This window comes from Oncorhynchus gorbuscha, linkage group LG21 (genome assembly GCF_021184085.1).
Source record: "Oncorhynchus gorbuscha isolate QuinsamMale2020 ecotype Even-year linkage group LG21, OgorEven_v1.0, whole genome shotgun sequence".
Lineage (NCBI taxonomy): Eukaryota > Metazoa > Chordata > Actinopteri > Salmoniformes > Salmonidae > Oncorhynchus > Oncorhynchus gorbuscha.
In genome coordinates, this window is record NC_060193.1 from 57416126 (window position 1) to 57432811 (window position 16686).

Below are 16686 nucleotides of genomic sequence, written 5' to 3' on the forward strand. Positions count from 1 at the left end.
CTCTCTCTCTCTCCCCTCTCTCTCTCTCTCCCTCTCTCCCTGACATTGACACACAGGGCGCCTTAGGACCGGGTGACGCAAACCAGCAGGCAGTCAGAGTGGATTGTGTGGTCCCTGTACTGGGGCTCCAGAAGCCACAGCCACCTCACTGAATGGACAGATACAGCAACAGGACGCACCTTGAGAGCTGTGGATCTGTTTGATGCTGTTTGAAACAGAGGATTGCACTTGATCAAGACACTCATTTAGCTTTTATTCAGTCAGGACATGTTGAGAGACATTATTGTCTTAGTGAGAGAGCAGGACTGCAGCAGACCTCTGAGAGCGGGAAACATATCCCTACCGGACAGAGCAGACGGCGGCCATTTTAAGGGACGCTAAAACAGACTTACACCTGGGTCAAGTGCCATTCCAATCAAAGTGGTCCAAGTCTTCTTGAACCCTGGGAGGAGATTCTGAAGAGTGACTTTGATTTCTGGGCTATATTGTCAATGTGGAAGAGAGGAAGTGTCACTCTAGAATCACTGGTAAGTGTTTTGATTATCATAGTTTGTACGATTGTATCATTATTTAAGCGACACGGATTGCGTATCATTTCACCTCACCTTTGAGAGGGAAGAGGAAATGTAGCAACTCTCGGAGAACACTGGAAGTCGATAAAAGAGCTTCTTTATCAACAGGATCTTTGCCCCCATGGTAACCAAATAGACAACTGGGTCAATGGCATGATCCAGTAGAATGTACTGTGTGACAGCCTTTTGGAGGGAATATACTGCAGCACCTAGACACATTGGCTGCATTATCAAATGCCATGTGTTCACATGTAAGAGAGATCTCTGTATTGAGTTATCAGAGTTATCTCTGTATTGGGAAATAGCCCCTGCATGCCAGAGATGAAACCTACAGCTGCTACAGACAAACTATAGGAACATCAACTGCACCACAATGCATTTGGAAGGCTATAGCTGACCCTGATATGGGGTTACTAGTATAGCAACAATGACAGCATGTATTAGGCATTTCTACAGTTCCCTTTTCCTGATCCCAATCCCCGTGGGCATTCAGATTGTGACTGTCTCTCAGGTAAGGTAGCACATCAACAGTAATCCAAAAATCCCAGGAGGTATCATATTTTCCCTTTAGTGTAAAGTAACTCTTATGTTGGAGAGTAAAGGCGTACATATTGTATGTTACTGTGTGGATTTTCTGTTATCTGTTATCAAGTCCTCCAGGCAGGGTCTTTTTTTGGACAGACGACTTGAAATACTCCTCTGGCTGAGCTACAGCACCAGCTGGGATGGCTGTGGTCTGTTTGGTTCTGACTAAGACTCTACTTTACTGTCAATTCAAACCTCCACTTTACTCTCAGATACATTTTCATGGGTTGTTTTACTGGGTCAACACCACTAGACTGAGAAAGCACTGTCTGTCATGCCCTGACCTTAGAGAGCCGTTTTATTTCTCTATTTGTTTAGGTCAGGGTGTGATTAGGGTAGGCATTCTATGTTTTCTATTTCTTTGTTTTTGGCCGAGTGTGGTTCCCAATCAGAGGCAGCTGTCTATCGTTGTCTCTGATTGGGAATCATATTTAGGCAGCCTTTTTCCCACCTAAGGTTGTAGGTAATTATTTTTTTCTGTTTGTGTGCTCCACTGTTGCGTCACGTTCGGTTTCTGTTTATCTGTTTTTTTTTGTGAAAGTTTCACTTTATAAAAGATGTCAAATTACATGCACGCTGCGCCTTGGCTCATTTATGACAGGGAGTTTGAAGACAGTGAATGTAACACTGTCCTTCAGCTTGGGGCTGTATTCAATGTCCTTCTGGTATGACAAAGCAGTGAATACATTGTCCACTATATGCAGAACATTCAGAGTGAAAGGCTGTAGTACTTCTTCCAAGACAAAGCTGATGGGCTGCATATAAGGCATTATAAACTGGGTGGTTCAAGCCCTGAATGCTGATTGGTTGACAGCCGTGGTATATCAGACTATAAGGTCCACGGGTATGACAAAACATTTATTTTTACTGCTCTAATTACGTTGGTAACCAGTTTATAATAGCAATAAGGCACCTCGGGGGTTTGTGATATATAGCCAGTATACCACAGCTAAGGGCTGTGTCCAGGCACTCTGTGTTGCGTCGTGCGGAGGAACAGCCCTTAGCCGTGTTATATTAGCCATATACCACACCCCCTTGGGCCTTATTGCTAAATGATGTATGAAAGACATCACTAGATACTGTGTGAGGGTTATGTGGTAACTGTATTATTAATGTACTACGACTCATATCTTCTCTGCAGATTGATATGCGGTAGAGACGACCGTGTGACACAATCTACAAGAGACTTCTACTACGGACCCCATTTGTTTTGCCCATCAGAGTGAGAAGAAGGGACTGAGACAGACGCAGGAAGCCAACATGGACATATTCGGTGGTGCCCCCCGTGTACTGGGCTACTCGCGCCCCGTGGCGGCACAGTGTGGCACGGACGCCGTCCTGCAATGCAAGATCGGCGGCGACCCTCGTCCCGAGGTGGTCTGGGAGAAGAAGAATGTACAGATCCTGTCAGAGGGACGCTACAGGCTGTCGGAGGAGGGCCGGGCCTACTTCCTACACATCACTGGGGTCAGGCTGGAGGACGCAGGCCAGTATATCTGCAAGGCCAGTAACATCGTGGGTGAGACGTGTGCCCCTGCCACACTGAAGGTGGAGGGGAAGAGTCAGGAGCGGGAAGGGGTACAGAAACAGACAGAGGTCAATGGGGTGCAGCAAACCAGGCTGGAGAATGGAGAGTTAGGGGGGCAACGGAATGGGGAGTTGAGAAGGCAACAGAGCAGCGAGTTGGAGGGGCAACAGAACCAGAATGGGGAATATAGACAGCAAGAGAACTTGGAATATGGAGGGCAACAGAATGGAGAGATAGAACAGAGGAATGGAGAGGTAGACCAACAGAGCAGAAAGGTAGACCAACAGAGGGGAGCTGTAGACCAACAGAGGGGAGCGGTAGACCAACAGAGCGGAGCGGTAGACCAACAGAGCGGAGCGGTAGACCAACAGAGTGGAGCGGTAGACCGACAGAGCGGAGCGGTAGACCAACAGAGCGGAGCGGTAGACCAACAGAGTGGAGCTGTAGAGAAGGAAAATGGAGAGGAGAGTGAGCTGGAGAAAAAGAAGCAGCGCTATGAAGGGGAGCCCCTGCTGTCAGACGACAGACCTCACTTCCTCATCAAGCCCCTCTCCCTGAGGGTGGACCGGGGCGAGGACGCAGCCTTCTCCTGTAAGCTGTCGGGCAACCCTCTGCCCCAGGTGGTGTGGGAGAAGGACGGGAAGAAGCTGAGCGACATCTTCGAGAGCGCCCACTTCAACGTCAGCAGCCAGGACGGAGGCTGGTTCCAGCTGAAGATCTTCCGGACGAGGATGCCCGACGGGGGTGTCTACACCTGCAGAGCCCATAACAATCAAGGAGGGGCGCTGGCGGGCGCAGTGCTGCTTGTGGAGCTCGTCCCGGAACGGCAGGAGAGCGGGGCGTCCACGTCAAATGGGCACAGCAACGGGCAGACATCACCTCGTGGTATGAGGCACAGGATGGGAAGACACGGTTTGTCGAGACAGCCGGACGAGCCCAATCTGAATTCTGCCAATGTGAAGAAATTTGCGGTGTCGGAGGGGAAACATGCTAAGTTCCGCTGCTTCGTGACAGGGAAACCTAAGCCTGAGATCATCTGGAAGAAGGACGGAGTGCCCCAAGAGGCTGGGAGGCGTCACCTTCTGTTTGAGGACAGAGAGGGTTACTACACGCTCAAAGTGATGTACTGTAAACATCAGGACACAGGGCTGTACGTGTGTGCTGCGTCCAATGCTCTGGGACACACCCTCAGCTCTGTTTACCTGACTGTCAAAGGTAGGGCTTTAGCAGTGTGTCAGGACTTTCTTTTATTTTCTTTCTTACAGATGTAGGATCTTTATTTGAGCCAGTTTGCTACAGTAGGGAAATAATCCTGCAGCAACAGGACATGTGAATTATTATGTGGATTATAATTAATAGACATTTTTGTAGGGGAATACCCATTTTTCACAAGGAAAAATCAAGTCTTGAATTTCAAAGTGGAAATTACAAATTTCAGAAGCCTTTTTAAACCTCAAATACATTACAAGTTTTCAATTTCCTGCATTGCTGGAAAGTTCTCCTGCAACAGGATGGTCAAATTGGGGCGGCAGGTAGCCTAGTGGTTAGAGCTTTGGGCCAGTAACTGAAAGGTTGCTAGAGCGATTCCCTGAGCTGACAAGGTACAAATCTGTCGTTCTGCCCCTGAACAAGGCAGTTATCCCACTGTTACAAGGCCGTCATTGTAAATAAGAATTTGTTCTTAACTGACTTGCCTAGTTAAATGAAGGTTAAAGAAATTAAGATCCTACATCTGTACCATCATTCTTTCCTTAATTAAATCCTTCGCCATGATGATCAACAATCAGGTTTGATTGAGACGATGAAAGCATTCTCTCACCTGCCTAATTTGATCATCATTTTGAGGGAATAACATTGTGGCAAACCCTCATACTAGTCAGGAACATACGTACTGTATGTTCCTGACTAGCATGAGTACGTACGGTATGTTCCTGACTAGCATGAGTACATACTGTATGTTCCTGACTAGCATGAGTACGTACTGTATGTTCCTGACTAGCATGAGTACGTACTGTATGTTCCTGACTAGCATGAGTACGTACCGTATGTTCCTGACTAGCATGAGTACGTACTGTATGTTCCTGACTAGCATGAGTACGTACTGTATGTTCCTGACTAGCATGAGTACGTACTGTATGTTTCTGACTAGCATGAGTACGTACTGTATGTTCCTGACTAGCATGAGTACGTACTGTATGTTTCTGACTAGCATGAGTACGTACTGTATGTTCCTGACTAGCATCAGTGCATACTGTATGTTCCTGACTAGCATGAGTGCGTACTGTATGTTCCTGACTAGCATGAGTACGTACTGTATGTTCCTGACTAGCATGAGTACGTACTGTATGTTCCTGACTAGCATGAGTACGTACTGTATGTTCCTGACTAGCATGAGTACGTACTGTATGTTCCTGACTAGCATGAGTACGTACTGTATGTTCCTGACTAGCATGAGTACGTACTGTATGTTCCTGACTAGCATGAGTACGTACTGTATGTTCCTGACTAGCATGAGTACGTACTGTATGTTCCTGACTAGCATGAGTACGTACTGTATGTTCCTGACTAGCATGAGGGTATGCCACAATGTTACTTACGTCATAGAAATGCCATAGAGAGAGATTTAGATCTTCAGCTGTTACAACTAATTGCTCTGTAGAGAGTTCAGTAGATTGTGGACATGCATTGCTAAAAGATCCCAGTTGAGTCACCCTCATAATTGGTAATTGTTTAGTCATCATTATAGGATAATCCCCGGGTGATCCAGCCATAGCACAGCACACTAAGTCAGCTGGCTACGTAAATTAAATGATATCTGTCTCATCTAGGCATCCACATCCCTAATTATCCCTAATCTACCAGGGAGCTATTGCCATAGAGTCTTGATAGGTGGAGATAAACACGGGTCTTTCTAACCCTACCTCCCTCTTCCTACCCTTACCTCCGCCTTAGTCTCTTCCCCTCTCCCCCTAGCTTCCCTTCTCCCCCTACCTCCCTACCTCCTGCACCCCTTGCCCACCCCAATGCCTCTGTGTGTCCCTACCTCCCCCCTAGTCTCTTCCCCCTTAGCTTCCCTTCTCCCCCTACCTCCTGCACCCCCTGCCCACCACAATGCCTCTGTGTGTCCCTACCTCCCCCTAGTCTCTTCCCCCTTAGCTTCCCTTCTCCCCTACCTCCTGCACCCCCTGCCCACCCCAATGCCTCTGTGTGTCCCTACCTCCCCTAGTCTCTCCCCCTTAGCGTCCCTTCTCCTCCTACCTCCTGCACCCCCTGCCCACCACAATGCCTCTGTGTGTCCCTACCTCCCCTAGTCTCTTCCCCCTTAGCTTCCCTTCTCCCCCTACCCCTGCACCCCCTGCCCACCCCAATGCCTCTGTGTGTCCCTACCTCCCCTAGTCTCTTCCCCCTTAGCTTCCCTTCTCCTCCTACCTCCTGCACCCCTGCCCACCACAATTCCTCTGTGTCCCTACCACACCCCAGTCTCTTTCCCCTAGCTTCCCTTCTTCCCCTCTCCCCCTAGCTTCCCTTCTTCCCCTCTCCCCCTAGCTTCCCTTCTTCCCCTCTCCCCCTAGCTTCCCTTCTCTCACTACACCTGCATGTCTCCCCTGCCCACCCCACTGCCTCCGTGTGTCCCTACCTCCCCCAGTCTATTTCCCCTAGCTTCCCTTCTTCCCCTCCCCCTAGCTTCCCTTCTTCCCCTCTCCCCTTAGCTTCCCTTCTCCCCCTACCTCCTGCACCCCCTGCCCACCCCAATGCCTCTGTGTCCCTACCTCCCCCAGTCTATTTCCCCTAGCTTCCCTTCTTCCCCTCCCCCTAGTTTCCCTTCTTCCCCTCTCCCCTTAGCTTCCCTTCTCCCCCTACCTCCTGCACCCCCTGCCCACCCCAATGCCTCTGTGTGTCCCTACCTCCCCTAGTCTCTTCCCCCTTAGCTTCCCTTCTCCTCCTACCTCCTGCACCCACTGCCCACCACAATTCCTCTGTGTGTCCCTACCTCCCCCTAGTCTCTTCCCCCTTAGCTTCCCTTCTCCCCCTACCTCCTGCACCCCCTGCCCACCCCAATGCCTCTGTGTGTCCCTACCTCCCCCTAGTCTCTTCCCCCTTAGCTTCCCTTCTCCCCCTACCTCCTGCACCCCCTGCCCACCCCAATGCCCCTGTGTGTCCCTACCTCCCCCTAGTCTCTTCCCCCTTAGCTTCCCTTCTCCTCCTACCTCCTGCACCCCCTGCCCACCACAATTCCTCTGTGTCCCTACCTCACCCCAGTCTCTTTCCCCTAGCTTCCCTTCTTCCCCTCTCCCCCTAGCTTCCCTTCTTCCCCTCTCCCCCTAGCTTCCCTTCTTCGCCTCTCCCCCTAGCTTCCCTTCTTCGCCTCTCCCCCTAGCTTCCCTTCTCTCACTACACCTGCATGTCTCCCCTGCCCACCCCACTGCCTCCGTGTGTCCCTACCTCCCCCTAGTCTCTTCCCCCTTAGCTTCCCTTCTCCTCCTACCTCCTGCACCCCCTGCTCACCACAATTCCTCTGTGTGTCCCTACCTCACCCCAGTCTCTTTCCCCTAGCTTCCCTTTTTCCCCTCTCCCCCTAGCTTCCCTTCTTCCCCTCTCCCCTAGCTTCCCTTCTTCCCCTCTCCCCCTAGCTTCCCTTCTCTCACTACGCCTGCATGTCTCCCCTGCCCACCCCACTGCCTCCGTGTGTCCCTACCTCCCCCAGTCTATTTCCCCTAGCTTCCCTTCTTCCCCTCCCCTAGCTTCCCTTCTTCCCCTCTCCCCTTAGCTTCCCTTCTCCCCTACCTCCTGCACCCCCTGCCCACCCCAATGCCTCTGTGTCCCTACCTCCCCCTAGTCTCTTCCCCCTTAGCTTCCCTTCTTCCCCTCTCCCCCTAGCTTCCCTTCTCCCCCTCTCCCCCTAGCTTCCCTTCTCTCCCTACCTCCTGCATGTCTCCCCTGCCCACCCCAATGCCTCTGTGTCCCTACCTCCCCCAGTCTCTTCCCCCTAGCTTCCCTTATTCCCCTCCCCCTAGCTTCCCTTCTTCCCCTCTCCCCCTAGCTTCCCTTCTTCCCCTCTCCCCCTAGCTTCCCTTCTCTCCCTACCTCCTGCATGTCTCCCCTGCCCACCCCACTGCCTCCGCGTGTCCCTATATTTAGAGACTGAATCATGAGCTGAGGTATGTGTCCTGTATACAGATTTTCTACTGTGTTGTTAACCATGTTGACCATGGCCAAAGTCCACAGCAATGTCAATAGATTGGTAGAAATAACCCTAAAAGTTTACTTGAAATGTAGCTGAAATTACTGTTTGTTGAAATCATGCAGTCAATCATAGCATAAGTCATGAATTGTGCTCATGAAATGTGCTCATGAGCTCATGAAATGTGTTATACCTTGATCAAAACTCAACCAATGACTGGAATAACCTAAAATGTGCCTAAAGCAGCACTGTAAAAACAACCTCAAATGTGCATAAAGCACTGTAAAAACAAACTAAAATGTGCATAAAACATTGTAAAAACAACCTAAAATGTGCATAAAACATTGTAAAAACAACCTAAAATGTGGGTTAAGCACTGTAAAAACAACCTAAAATGTGCATAAAGCAGCACTGTAAAAACAACCTAAAATGTGGGTTAAGCACTGTAAAAACAACCTAAACTGTGGGTTAAGCACTGTAAAAACAACCTAAACTGTGCCTAAAGCAGCACTGTAAAAACAACCTAAACTGTGCCTAAAGCAGCACTGTAAAAACAACCTAAACTGTGCCTAAAGCACTGTAAAAACAACCTAAACTGTGCCTAAAGCACTGTAAAAACAACCTAAACTGTACCTAAAGCACTGTAAAAACAACCTAAACTGTGCCTAAAGCACTGTAAAAACAACCTAAACTGTACCTAAAGCACTGTAAAAACAACCTAAACTGTGCCTAAAGCACTTTAAAAACAACCTAAACTGTGCCTAAAGCACTGTAAAAACAACCTAAACTGTGCCTAAAGCACTGTAAAAACAACCTAAACTGTGCCTAAAGCACTGTAAAAACAACCTATAATGTGCATAAAGCAGCACTGTAAAAACAACCTAAACTGTGCCTAAAGCACTGTAAAAACAACCTAAAATGTGGGTTAAGCACTGTAAAAACAACCTAAACTGTGCCTAAAGCACTGTAAAAACAACCTAAAATGTGCCTAAAGCACTGTAAAAACAACCTAAAATGTGCATAAAGCACTGTAAAAACAACCTAAAATGTGCATAAAGCACTGTTAAAAACAACCTAAAATGTGCATAAAGCACTGTAAAAACAACCTAAAATGTGCATAAAGCACTGTAAAAACAACCTAAAATGTGCATAAAGCACTGTAAAAACAACCTAAAATGTGCATAAAGCACTGTAAAAACAACCTAAAATGTGGGTTAAGCACTGTAAAAACAACCTAAAATGTGGGTTAAGCACTGTAAAAACAACCTAAACTGTGGGTTAAGCACTGTAAAAACAACCTAAACTGTGCCTAAAGCACTGTAAAAACAACCTAAAATGTGCATAAAGCAGCACTGTAAAAACAACCTAAAATGTGGGTTAAGCACTAAAACAACCTAAACTGTGCCTAAAGCACTGTAAAAACAACCTAAAATGTGCATAAAGCAGCACTGTAAAAACAACCTAAAATGTGGGTTAAGCACTGTAAAAACAACCTAAACTGTGGGTTAAGCACTGTAAAAACAACCTAAACTGTGCCTAAAGCACTGTAAAAACAACCTAAAATGTGCATAAAACAGCACTGTAAAAAACAAAATGTGGGTTAAGCACTAAAAACAACCTGTGTGCCTAAAGCACTGTAAAAACACTGTAAAAAAAACAACCTAAAATGTGGGTTAAGCACTGTAAAAACAACCTAAACTGTGGGTTAAGCACTGTAAAAACAACCTAAACTGTGCCTAAAGCACTGTAAAAACAACCTAAACTGTGCCTAAAGCACTGTAAAAACAACCTAAAATGTGCATAAAGCAGCACTGTAAAAACAACCTAAAATGTGGGTTAAGCACTGTAAAAACAACCTAAACTGTGGGTTAAGCACTGTAAAAACAACCTAAACTGTGCCTAAAGCACTGTAAAAACAACCTAAAATGTGCATAAAACAGCACTGTAAAAACAACCTAAACTGTGCCTAAAGCACTGTAAAAACAACCTAAACTGTGCCTAAAGCACTGTAAAAACAACCTAAAATGTGGCACTGTTAAAATGTGCATAAAGCACTGTAAAAGCACAAAAACAACTAAAATGTGCATAAAGCACTGTAAAAACAACCTAAAATGTGGGTTAAGCACTGTAAAAACAACCTAAAATGTGGGTTAAGCACTGTAAAAACAACCTAAAATGTGGGTTAAGCACTGTAAAAACAACCTAAACTGTGGGTTAAGCACTGTAAAAACAACAAACTGTAAAAACCTAAACTGTGCCTAAAATGCACAGCACTGTAAAAAACAAAATGTGGGTTAAGCCTAAAAACAACCTAAAATGTGCATAAAGCAGCACTGTAAAAACAACCTAAAATGTTAAGCACTGTAAAAACAACCTAAACTGTGGGTTAAGCACTGTAAAAACTGTGCCTAAAGCACTGTAAAAACAACCTAAAATGTGCATAAAACAGCAAGCACTGTGCCTAAAACTGTAAAAACAACCTAAAATGTGCATAAAGCAGCACTGTAAAAACAACCTAAAATGTGGGTTAAGCACTGTAAAAACAACCTAAACTGTGGGTTAAGCACTGTACCTAAACAAAGCACTGTAAAAACAACCTAAACTGTGCCTAAAGCACTGTAAAAACAACCTAAAATGTGCACTAAAACAAACTGCACAGCACTGTAAAAACAACCTAAACTGTGCCTAAAGCACTGTAAAAACAACCTAAACTGTGCCTAAAGCACTGTGCAGCACTGTAAAAACCTAAAGCACTGTAAAAACAACCTAAACTGTGCCTAAAGCACTGTAAAAACAACCTAAAATGTGCATAAAGCAGCACTGTAAAAACAACCTAAAATGTGCCTAAAGCACTGTAAAAACAACCTAAAATGTGGGTTAAGCACTCTAAAAACAACCTAAAATGTGCCTAAAGAACTGAAAAAATACTACACAGAGACATAGCGCATACAATCCACAACTACCTCCCACCCGTGTGCAGCTCCAGCGGTGCGGTTCAGGCGGTCTCTGCAAGACGTGGAGGTGAGAGAGAGAGGCATGGCCGTGTTGGAGTGTGAGGTACCTAATGAGGGCATCCCCACTGCCTGGTACCTGGAGGACCAGAGACTGCAGGCAGGGGGTAAATACGGCATAGAGCAGAACGGAGCCCGGCGCAGGCTCACTATCCGAGATGTAGGAGCGGACGACGATGGGGTCTATCTCTGTGAGATGCCTGATGGAGGGAAGAGTATCGCTGAGCTGGCCGTCAAAGGTAGGTAGACGTCTTATAGTATGGAAGAAGTATGGCAGTGTATCATTCACTCATTTACAGTCTAGAAAAGACATCTTTGACATCAGAACTATTGACAAAAATAATTTTGTATGTTTTTTTATGTTTTGAAATGATTATTATTGTTATTATTCCATAAACCCAATGATTTTTCTCTATTATTCTATAAACCCAATGATTTTTCTCCCGAATATACAGCCATACAGTACATGACCCTCAACTCTGTTACCCACAGGCACAATTGTTAAAAAACTTCCTCGAAAACTAGACGTGTTGGAGGGGGAGAACGCAGTGTTCTGTGTGGAGGTAGAGGAGGAGAACATGGATGTCCACTGGTTCAAAGATGGCCTGAAGCTACGCGAGAGCCACCAGACTATCCTCAAGTCCTTTGGTAAAACCCACATGCTGGTGTTCGTCAACGTCTGCCACGGGGACACTGGGGTCGTGACCTTCGTTGTGGGAAGATCCAAGACCTCGTCCCGGCTCAGAGTCAAAGGTAAGGAGGATGTTGACCAAAGTGACCCATGGCCCCTTACTTAGGGACTTTCCAAATCAAATCAAGTTTTATCGTCACGTAAACAGTTAACTTTTTGGGGATTTACCCATGTAGATCCGAAAGGGCTAGAACGGCAGTAAGGTGAGAACTCCAGCTATACTGTGCAGCATTTCCTAATGTAGCTGCTAGAGACTAACAAACGAACGACAGGCTACAAGCATTATGGCAACCGTTGCTCACCTACTATGTACCTTTCCACCTGTTTCGGTTTTCTCCACAGCTGCCAGACACAGCCCTCCCATCTGTCCAGTGGGGGTGGAGATGGATGTGGACAGGCCCAACAGCGTGCTCCTCTCCTGGGAGCCGGCCCCCACCAGCCAAACCACCACGCGCTCTGTCTATGTCCTGGAGAGACAGGGAGTGGGATCACAGGAGTGGCTGAGGTGTGCGACCTCCGACACGGCGACCTCCGCAGAGGTCATGGGCGACAGCGTGCCGTGCGAGGGCGATTACCGCTTCCGTGTCTGCTGCATCAATAAGTATGGCCGTAGTGGACACGTGGAGTTCCCTAAAGTCGTCCATCTTGGTGAGTGCTGAATTGGAGAGAAACCATGTTGATGTGATCAGGGATGAAAGGCTGTCATGCACTATGGTATTTGTGTACCCTGCAGCTATGGAAATTCATTTGATGTCACTAGTTTTGAACTCTCACCTCTCAGTGCCAGGTCCCAAGATCAGGACCCCTCTCCAGGGCTGTGAGGTGACGGAGGGGGAGGACACCCTGTTCTCCATCGATCTGTCAGTGATGGTGACGGGCACCTGGTTCCTGAACAGCACCCAGCTACAGGATAGCCAACACTACTCTATCCAACAGGCCAAGACACAGCACTCCCTGGTAATCCACAGCACCAAGGTGGAAGACCACGAGGCAGAGGTCACCTTCATCGCCAACGGAGTCAGAGACTCAGCGGTTCTCAAGGTTCAAGGTAGGTGTTGGAGAACGGTGGAGTGTAAAGAGAAATAACATGATAATGGCGTCAAGCTAGACAATCTGTATTGAGGAGGCCTTATAACAAGGACTGTTTTAACATTTACATTAGGCTTGTTGGTACTGTAATGATATGCAATTGCATGATATTAGAATACTGAATACTGCTTGTACATATTTTTCCATTCCAGCTGCGGTGGTGAAGTTCAGCCCAATGTCAGAGTCAGACAGTAACAAGAGGGTGGAGACTGGTGACCCTGTGGTTCTGTACTGTGAGGTGTCCCACCCCTCAGCCAGCGTGGGCTGGTTCAAGGATGGGGTGGAGCTACAGGTGACAGATGGCCTCAACATCCAATCAGAAGGCAACATGAGGAGGATCATCATCCAAATGGCTGAGTTCACCGACTCTGGCGTGTACACATGCGAGACGATGGGTGATGTCATCAAATTCAACGTGGAGGTTGAAGGTGAGTTGCTGTATGTCATGTTTGGTTGTCATGGAGATCATTAACATGCACTCTCAACCAGAAATGTTCTATTTTCCATATAAACATCAACTTTCTATACTGAAGGTTTTTCAGAAGCTTGACCATCTCTTTGAATTCACAATTTCACATGAATTTCTTCAACCATCAGCCATGATGTAATACTGATTTATGCTGACGATCACCCAAGCTAACTGAGCATCCCATATCTGCCACCTTAACCAATCACCCATAACACCCCTAGCTGTGGGAGCCATGTTCTCCCACCTCCCTGAAGAGGAGAGGACCAAGGCCGCTGAGGCTGGCGAGCCCATCGTTCTCCACTGTGACCTATCAGACCCATATGCCCAGTCTACTGGTACAAAGATGGCGAGCAGATCTTCAAACTGCCTGGTGTAGACTTTCAGGAGGATGGGCATACAAGGATGCTGATTATCCAATCGGCTGACTTTTCCCACTCGGGCGTTTACACGTGTCGGACAGCTGATGATGTCAGTGTGTTTCAGGTGGAGGTCAAAGGTGAACAACGGAGATCGTTGTTCTGTGTTTTCTCTGAGGGAATCCTAATACTGTGTTGTACTTCCTCTGTGCCAGCAAGTCATCTTCAGTTGTTGTTGTTGTTGTTGTTATTGACAGGATTATCTTGGTCCTGTAACCCAGTGTGGTGGCTTCTGTTCTGAAAAAGTTCTCTAAGTCTTCTCTAACCTGTTTTTCACCCCCATTTCTTTCCTCTCACTCACTGTCCTGATCTTTCTGATATGTATCTGAACAAACCTCTGGAAGAGCATGCTTAGTTTGATCACACTGTAACAAAACACTCCACTACTCACTCCAACCCCTCCAACCCAGCAAGCCTCCTCCTCCAAACCACAACCAAACGCTAACTCTAACCACGATCATCCCAACCCCCCGCTCCCCCTCCCCCACCAGGTCCCCCTGTGCAGTTCAGTGAGGTCCCTGAGGAGGAACTCCAGAAGTCTGCCATGGAGCTGGATCCTGTGGTGCTCACCTGTGAGGTTTCCAGAGAGGATGCCAACGCTACCTGGTACACAGCTAACATACACACCGCTAGGAAACACAAACTGGATTTCATTATCCTTTATGATTTGGAGTCATTTCTGCTTAGAATATCATTCATTTAGTGGGATCTGATCATGTTCCGACTGTAAAAAATATATACGAAGTTTCAACAATTTCGAGAGCCGTGTTGGCCAGTTGGGTTCAGGCTTTTGTTCCAGCCAAGCACCATCACACCTGATTCAACTAATCAACAATTCTGAAGGTTCATTGTCCTGTCCGTCATGACCTTCCTCCAGGTACAAGAATGGGGTTGAGGTCCAGGCCAGTGATAACATGACCATACAAACAGAGGGCACCATGAGGAGACTGATCATCCGTTGTGCTGAGACCTCAGACGCAGGAACCTACAGCTGTCAGTCAGGAGACAACAGCCTCTCATTCACTGTCAACATCAAAGGTATGTACTGTACACTAGCCCTACATGTTTTCATGTCATGTAAACAGGTGAAGTTGACTCCATTGTGTTGAGCAAAGATGAGACTTTGATGATGATGCAAACCTCAATTCCCCTATCCCGGTGGTAGAATTTGCTCATTCATATGCTCCTTTTCCCTTGTTGAAACTAAGAGCCTCCAATGATGATCGTGGAGCCCAAGGAGGACGTGGTTATGGAGGGTCATATCTCTGAGCAGGTGGTCCTGCAGTGTGAGCTGTCCCGCTCCAGCGGTGAGGTCCACTGGTTTAAGGACGGCCTTCAGGTCCTGGAGACGGAGAACGTCCAGCTGACGTCCGAGGGACCGTACAGGAGGCTGACCATCCTCTGCGGCTCGGCAGAAGATTCCGGAGAGTACGTCTGCGACACGGATGGAGACTCTGTGTTCTTCCAGGTCACCATCACAGGTAAGATACTCCAAGGTTCCATGCCTGGTTCATTTGTTGTGAGTGGTAGTGTAATTGTTTTAAATGTCTTGGGGTCTCCTACCAAACCTCCTATCAGAAGACACCTGTTTAATTGACCTTTTTTACACGATTACACAATTTAATCTTATGTCAGACTATTTCATATCCAAACTTATTTAAATATATATATATATTTTTTCATCGCTTCCTTTTAAATGCAAATTGTTCTCCCTTTCTCAGAGCTTCCGGTGCGAATCATCTCCCCCACTGAGTCTGAGCTGGAGCTGACCAGCCTGACCTCTGAGAGGCTGGAGCTCAGCTGCGAGATCTCCCAGCCTGATGCCCAGGTACGCTGGTACCGAGATGGGCTGGAGGTGGAGGAGAGTGCCTCTCTCATCCTGGAGGTCCAGGGAGCACACAGGACACTGGTCATCCCCACGACCACTGTGGAGGACACAGGAGAGTATGTGTGTGACACAGAGGATGACTCGGTCACATGGCTGGTCACTATTACAGGTATGTGGTCAGTGAACTAACTCTGTTCAGCGTAAGAGGTTTAGTTATGTCAGGGTTAAGTATTTCAATCTTTGATTTTTTATTTTTCAACTATGTGAGATGAATGGACATACATAATATAATTAATATAACTGTTCACTATGATTTCTAATAAATATGTTTTTAGGTATCTTATTTATGTTGTTTTGATGTATTGCTTTCTGCTGTCTGCTAATTTCCCATATTGCAATATTCTGTTGAAAGAATAGAAATGAACCATATAAATCCCCTCTTCTCAGAGCCTCCTGTGAAGCTGGCCCGCTCTGAAACAATGTCTGACGTAATGGACTGTTTCTCTGGAGAACCCATCGTCCTGGAGATCGAGGTGTCACGGTTCAACGCTAAGGTGATCTGGATGAAGGATGGAGGAGAGGTGGAGGAGAGCAGTGATGTCACCATCACTGAGGATGGGCTCATCCGCCGCCTCACCATCCGCACGCCAGCCCCGGGGGACTCTGGGAAATACACCTGTCTTGCCTCAGATGACCTCATCGACTTCCAGGTCAAGGTGTCAGGTAAGAGATGGTTGGAGTTGAATGGTACTTTGTTTTCACACAATTCCATTTGAATTCAATCAGGAGATTATAAAAATACTAATGCAAAAACTGAAGAATATATTAATATAGAATATATTGTCCCTCCAGAGCCCCCCGTGAAGATTGTGAATAGGTCAGAAGTCAAGACAGAGGTCAAGTCCCTGCCCTCTGATGACATCGAGTTGGAGTGTGAACTCTCCAGGGCCAATGCCGTCGCTAAGTGGTACAAAGATGGCCGCCGGTTAAACGAAGACGAGAGGTTCTATGAGGAGGAAGAAGGGGCGTTCCGCTCCCTGGTGATCCTTAACGCTGAGCTGGAAGATTGCGGAGACTACTTCCTTGATGCCGGAGATGACAACATCACCTTCCATGTCACTGTGCAAGGTAAAGAATCACCTAATCACAAATCAAGTCCTATCCGCTATCCACTAACCCTTAGCCCCTACCACCTACCCCATAGCTCTACCCCTCATCCCCTACCCCTTACCCCTATGTACTTGTAGAGATCTTAGAGGATTGGATAGGTGTAAAACTAAGCACTATGGTGAAAATAATTCCTCCTAGCCTTTCA

General features: G+C 47.1%; 1 protein-coding gene across 2 annotated transcripts in view; it reads left to right on the forward strand.

The window, feature by feature from the left end:
- Window positions 1-16686, forward strand: part of LOC124007824 (obscurin-like protein 1) — a 23362-nt gene continuing 6676 nt past the window's right edge. Inside the window, exons 1-13 of one of the 2 annotated variants that reach the window (XR_006834018.1) lie at window positions 1-527; window positions 2299-3900; window positions 10848-11117; window positions 11371-11631; window positions 11912-12217; window positions 12351-12617; window positions 12811-13086; window positions 14035-14149; window positions 14421-14581; window positions 14752-15024; window positions 15265-15540; window positions 15819-16094; window positions 16224-16499. Coding sequence is in view for 1 of the 2 variants with exons in the window: in XM_046318604.1 (XP_046174560.1) it covers window positions 2418-3900; window positions 10848-11117; window positions 11371-11631; window positions 11912-12217; window positions 12351-12617; window positions 12811-13086; window positions 14035-14149; window positions 14421-14581; window positions 14752-15024; window positions 15265-15540; window positions 15819-16094; window positions 16224-16499 (4240 nt within the window). In the remaining variant the exon portion in view is untranslated. The remainder of the gene's footprint in view (window positions 528-2298; window positions 3901-10847; window positions 11118-11370; window positions 11632-11911; window positions 12218-12350; window positions 12618-12810; window positions 13087-14034; window positions 14150-14420; window positions 14582-14751; window positions 15025-15264; window positions 15541-15818; window positions 16095-16223; window positions 16500-16686) is intronic. The other variant, XM_046318604.1, reaches the window with a different exon arrangement.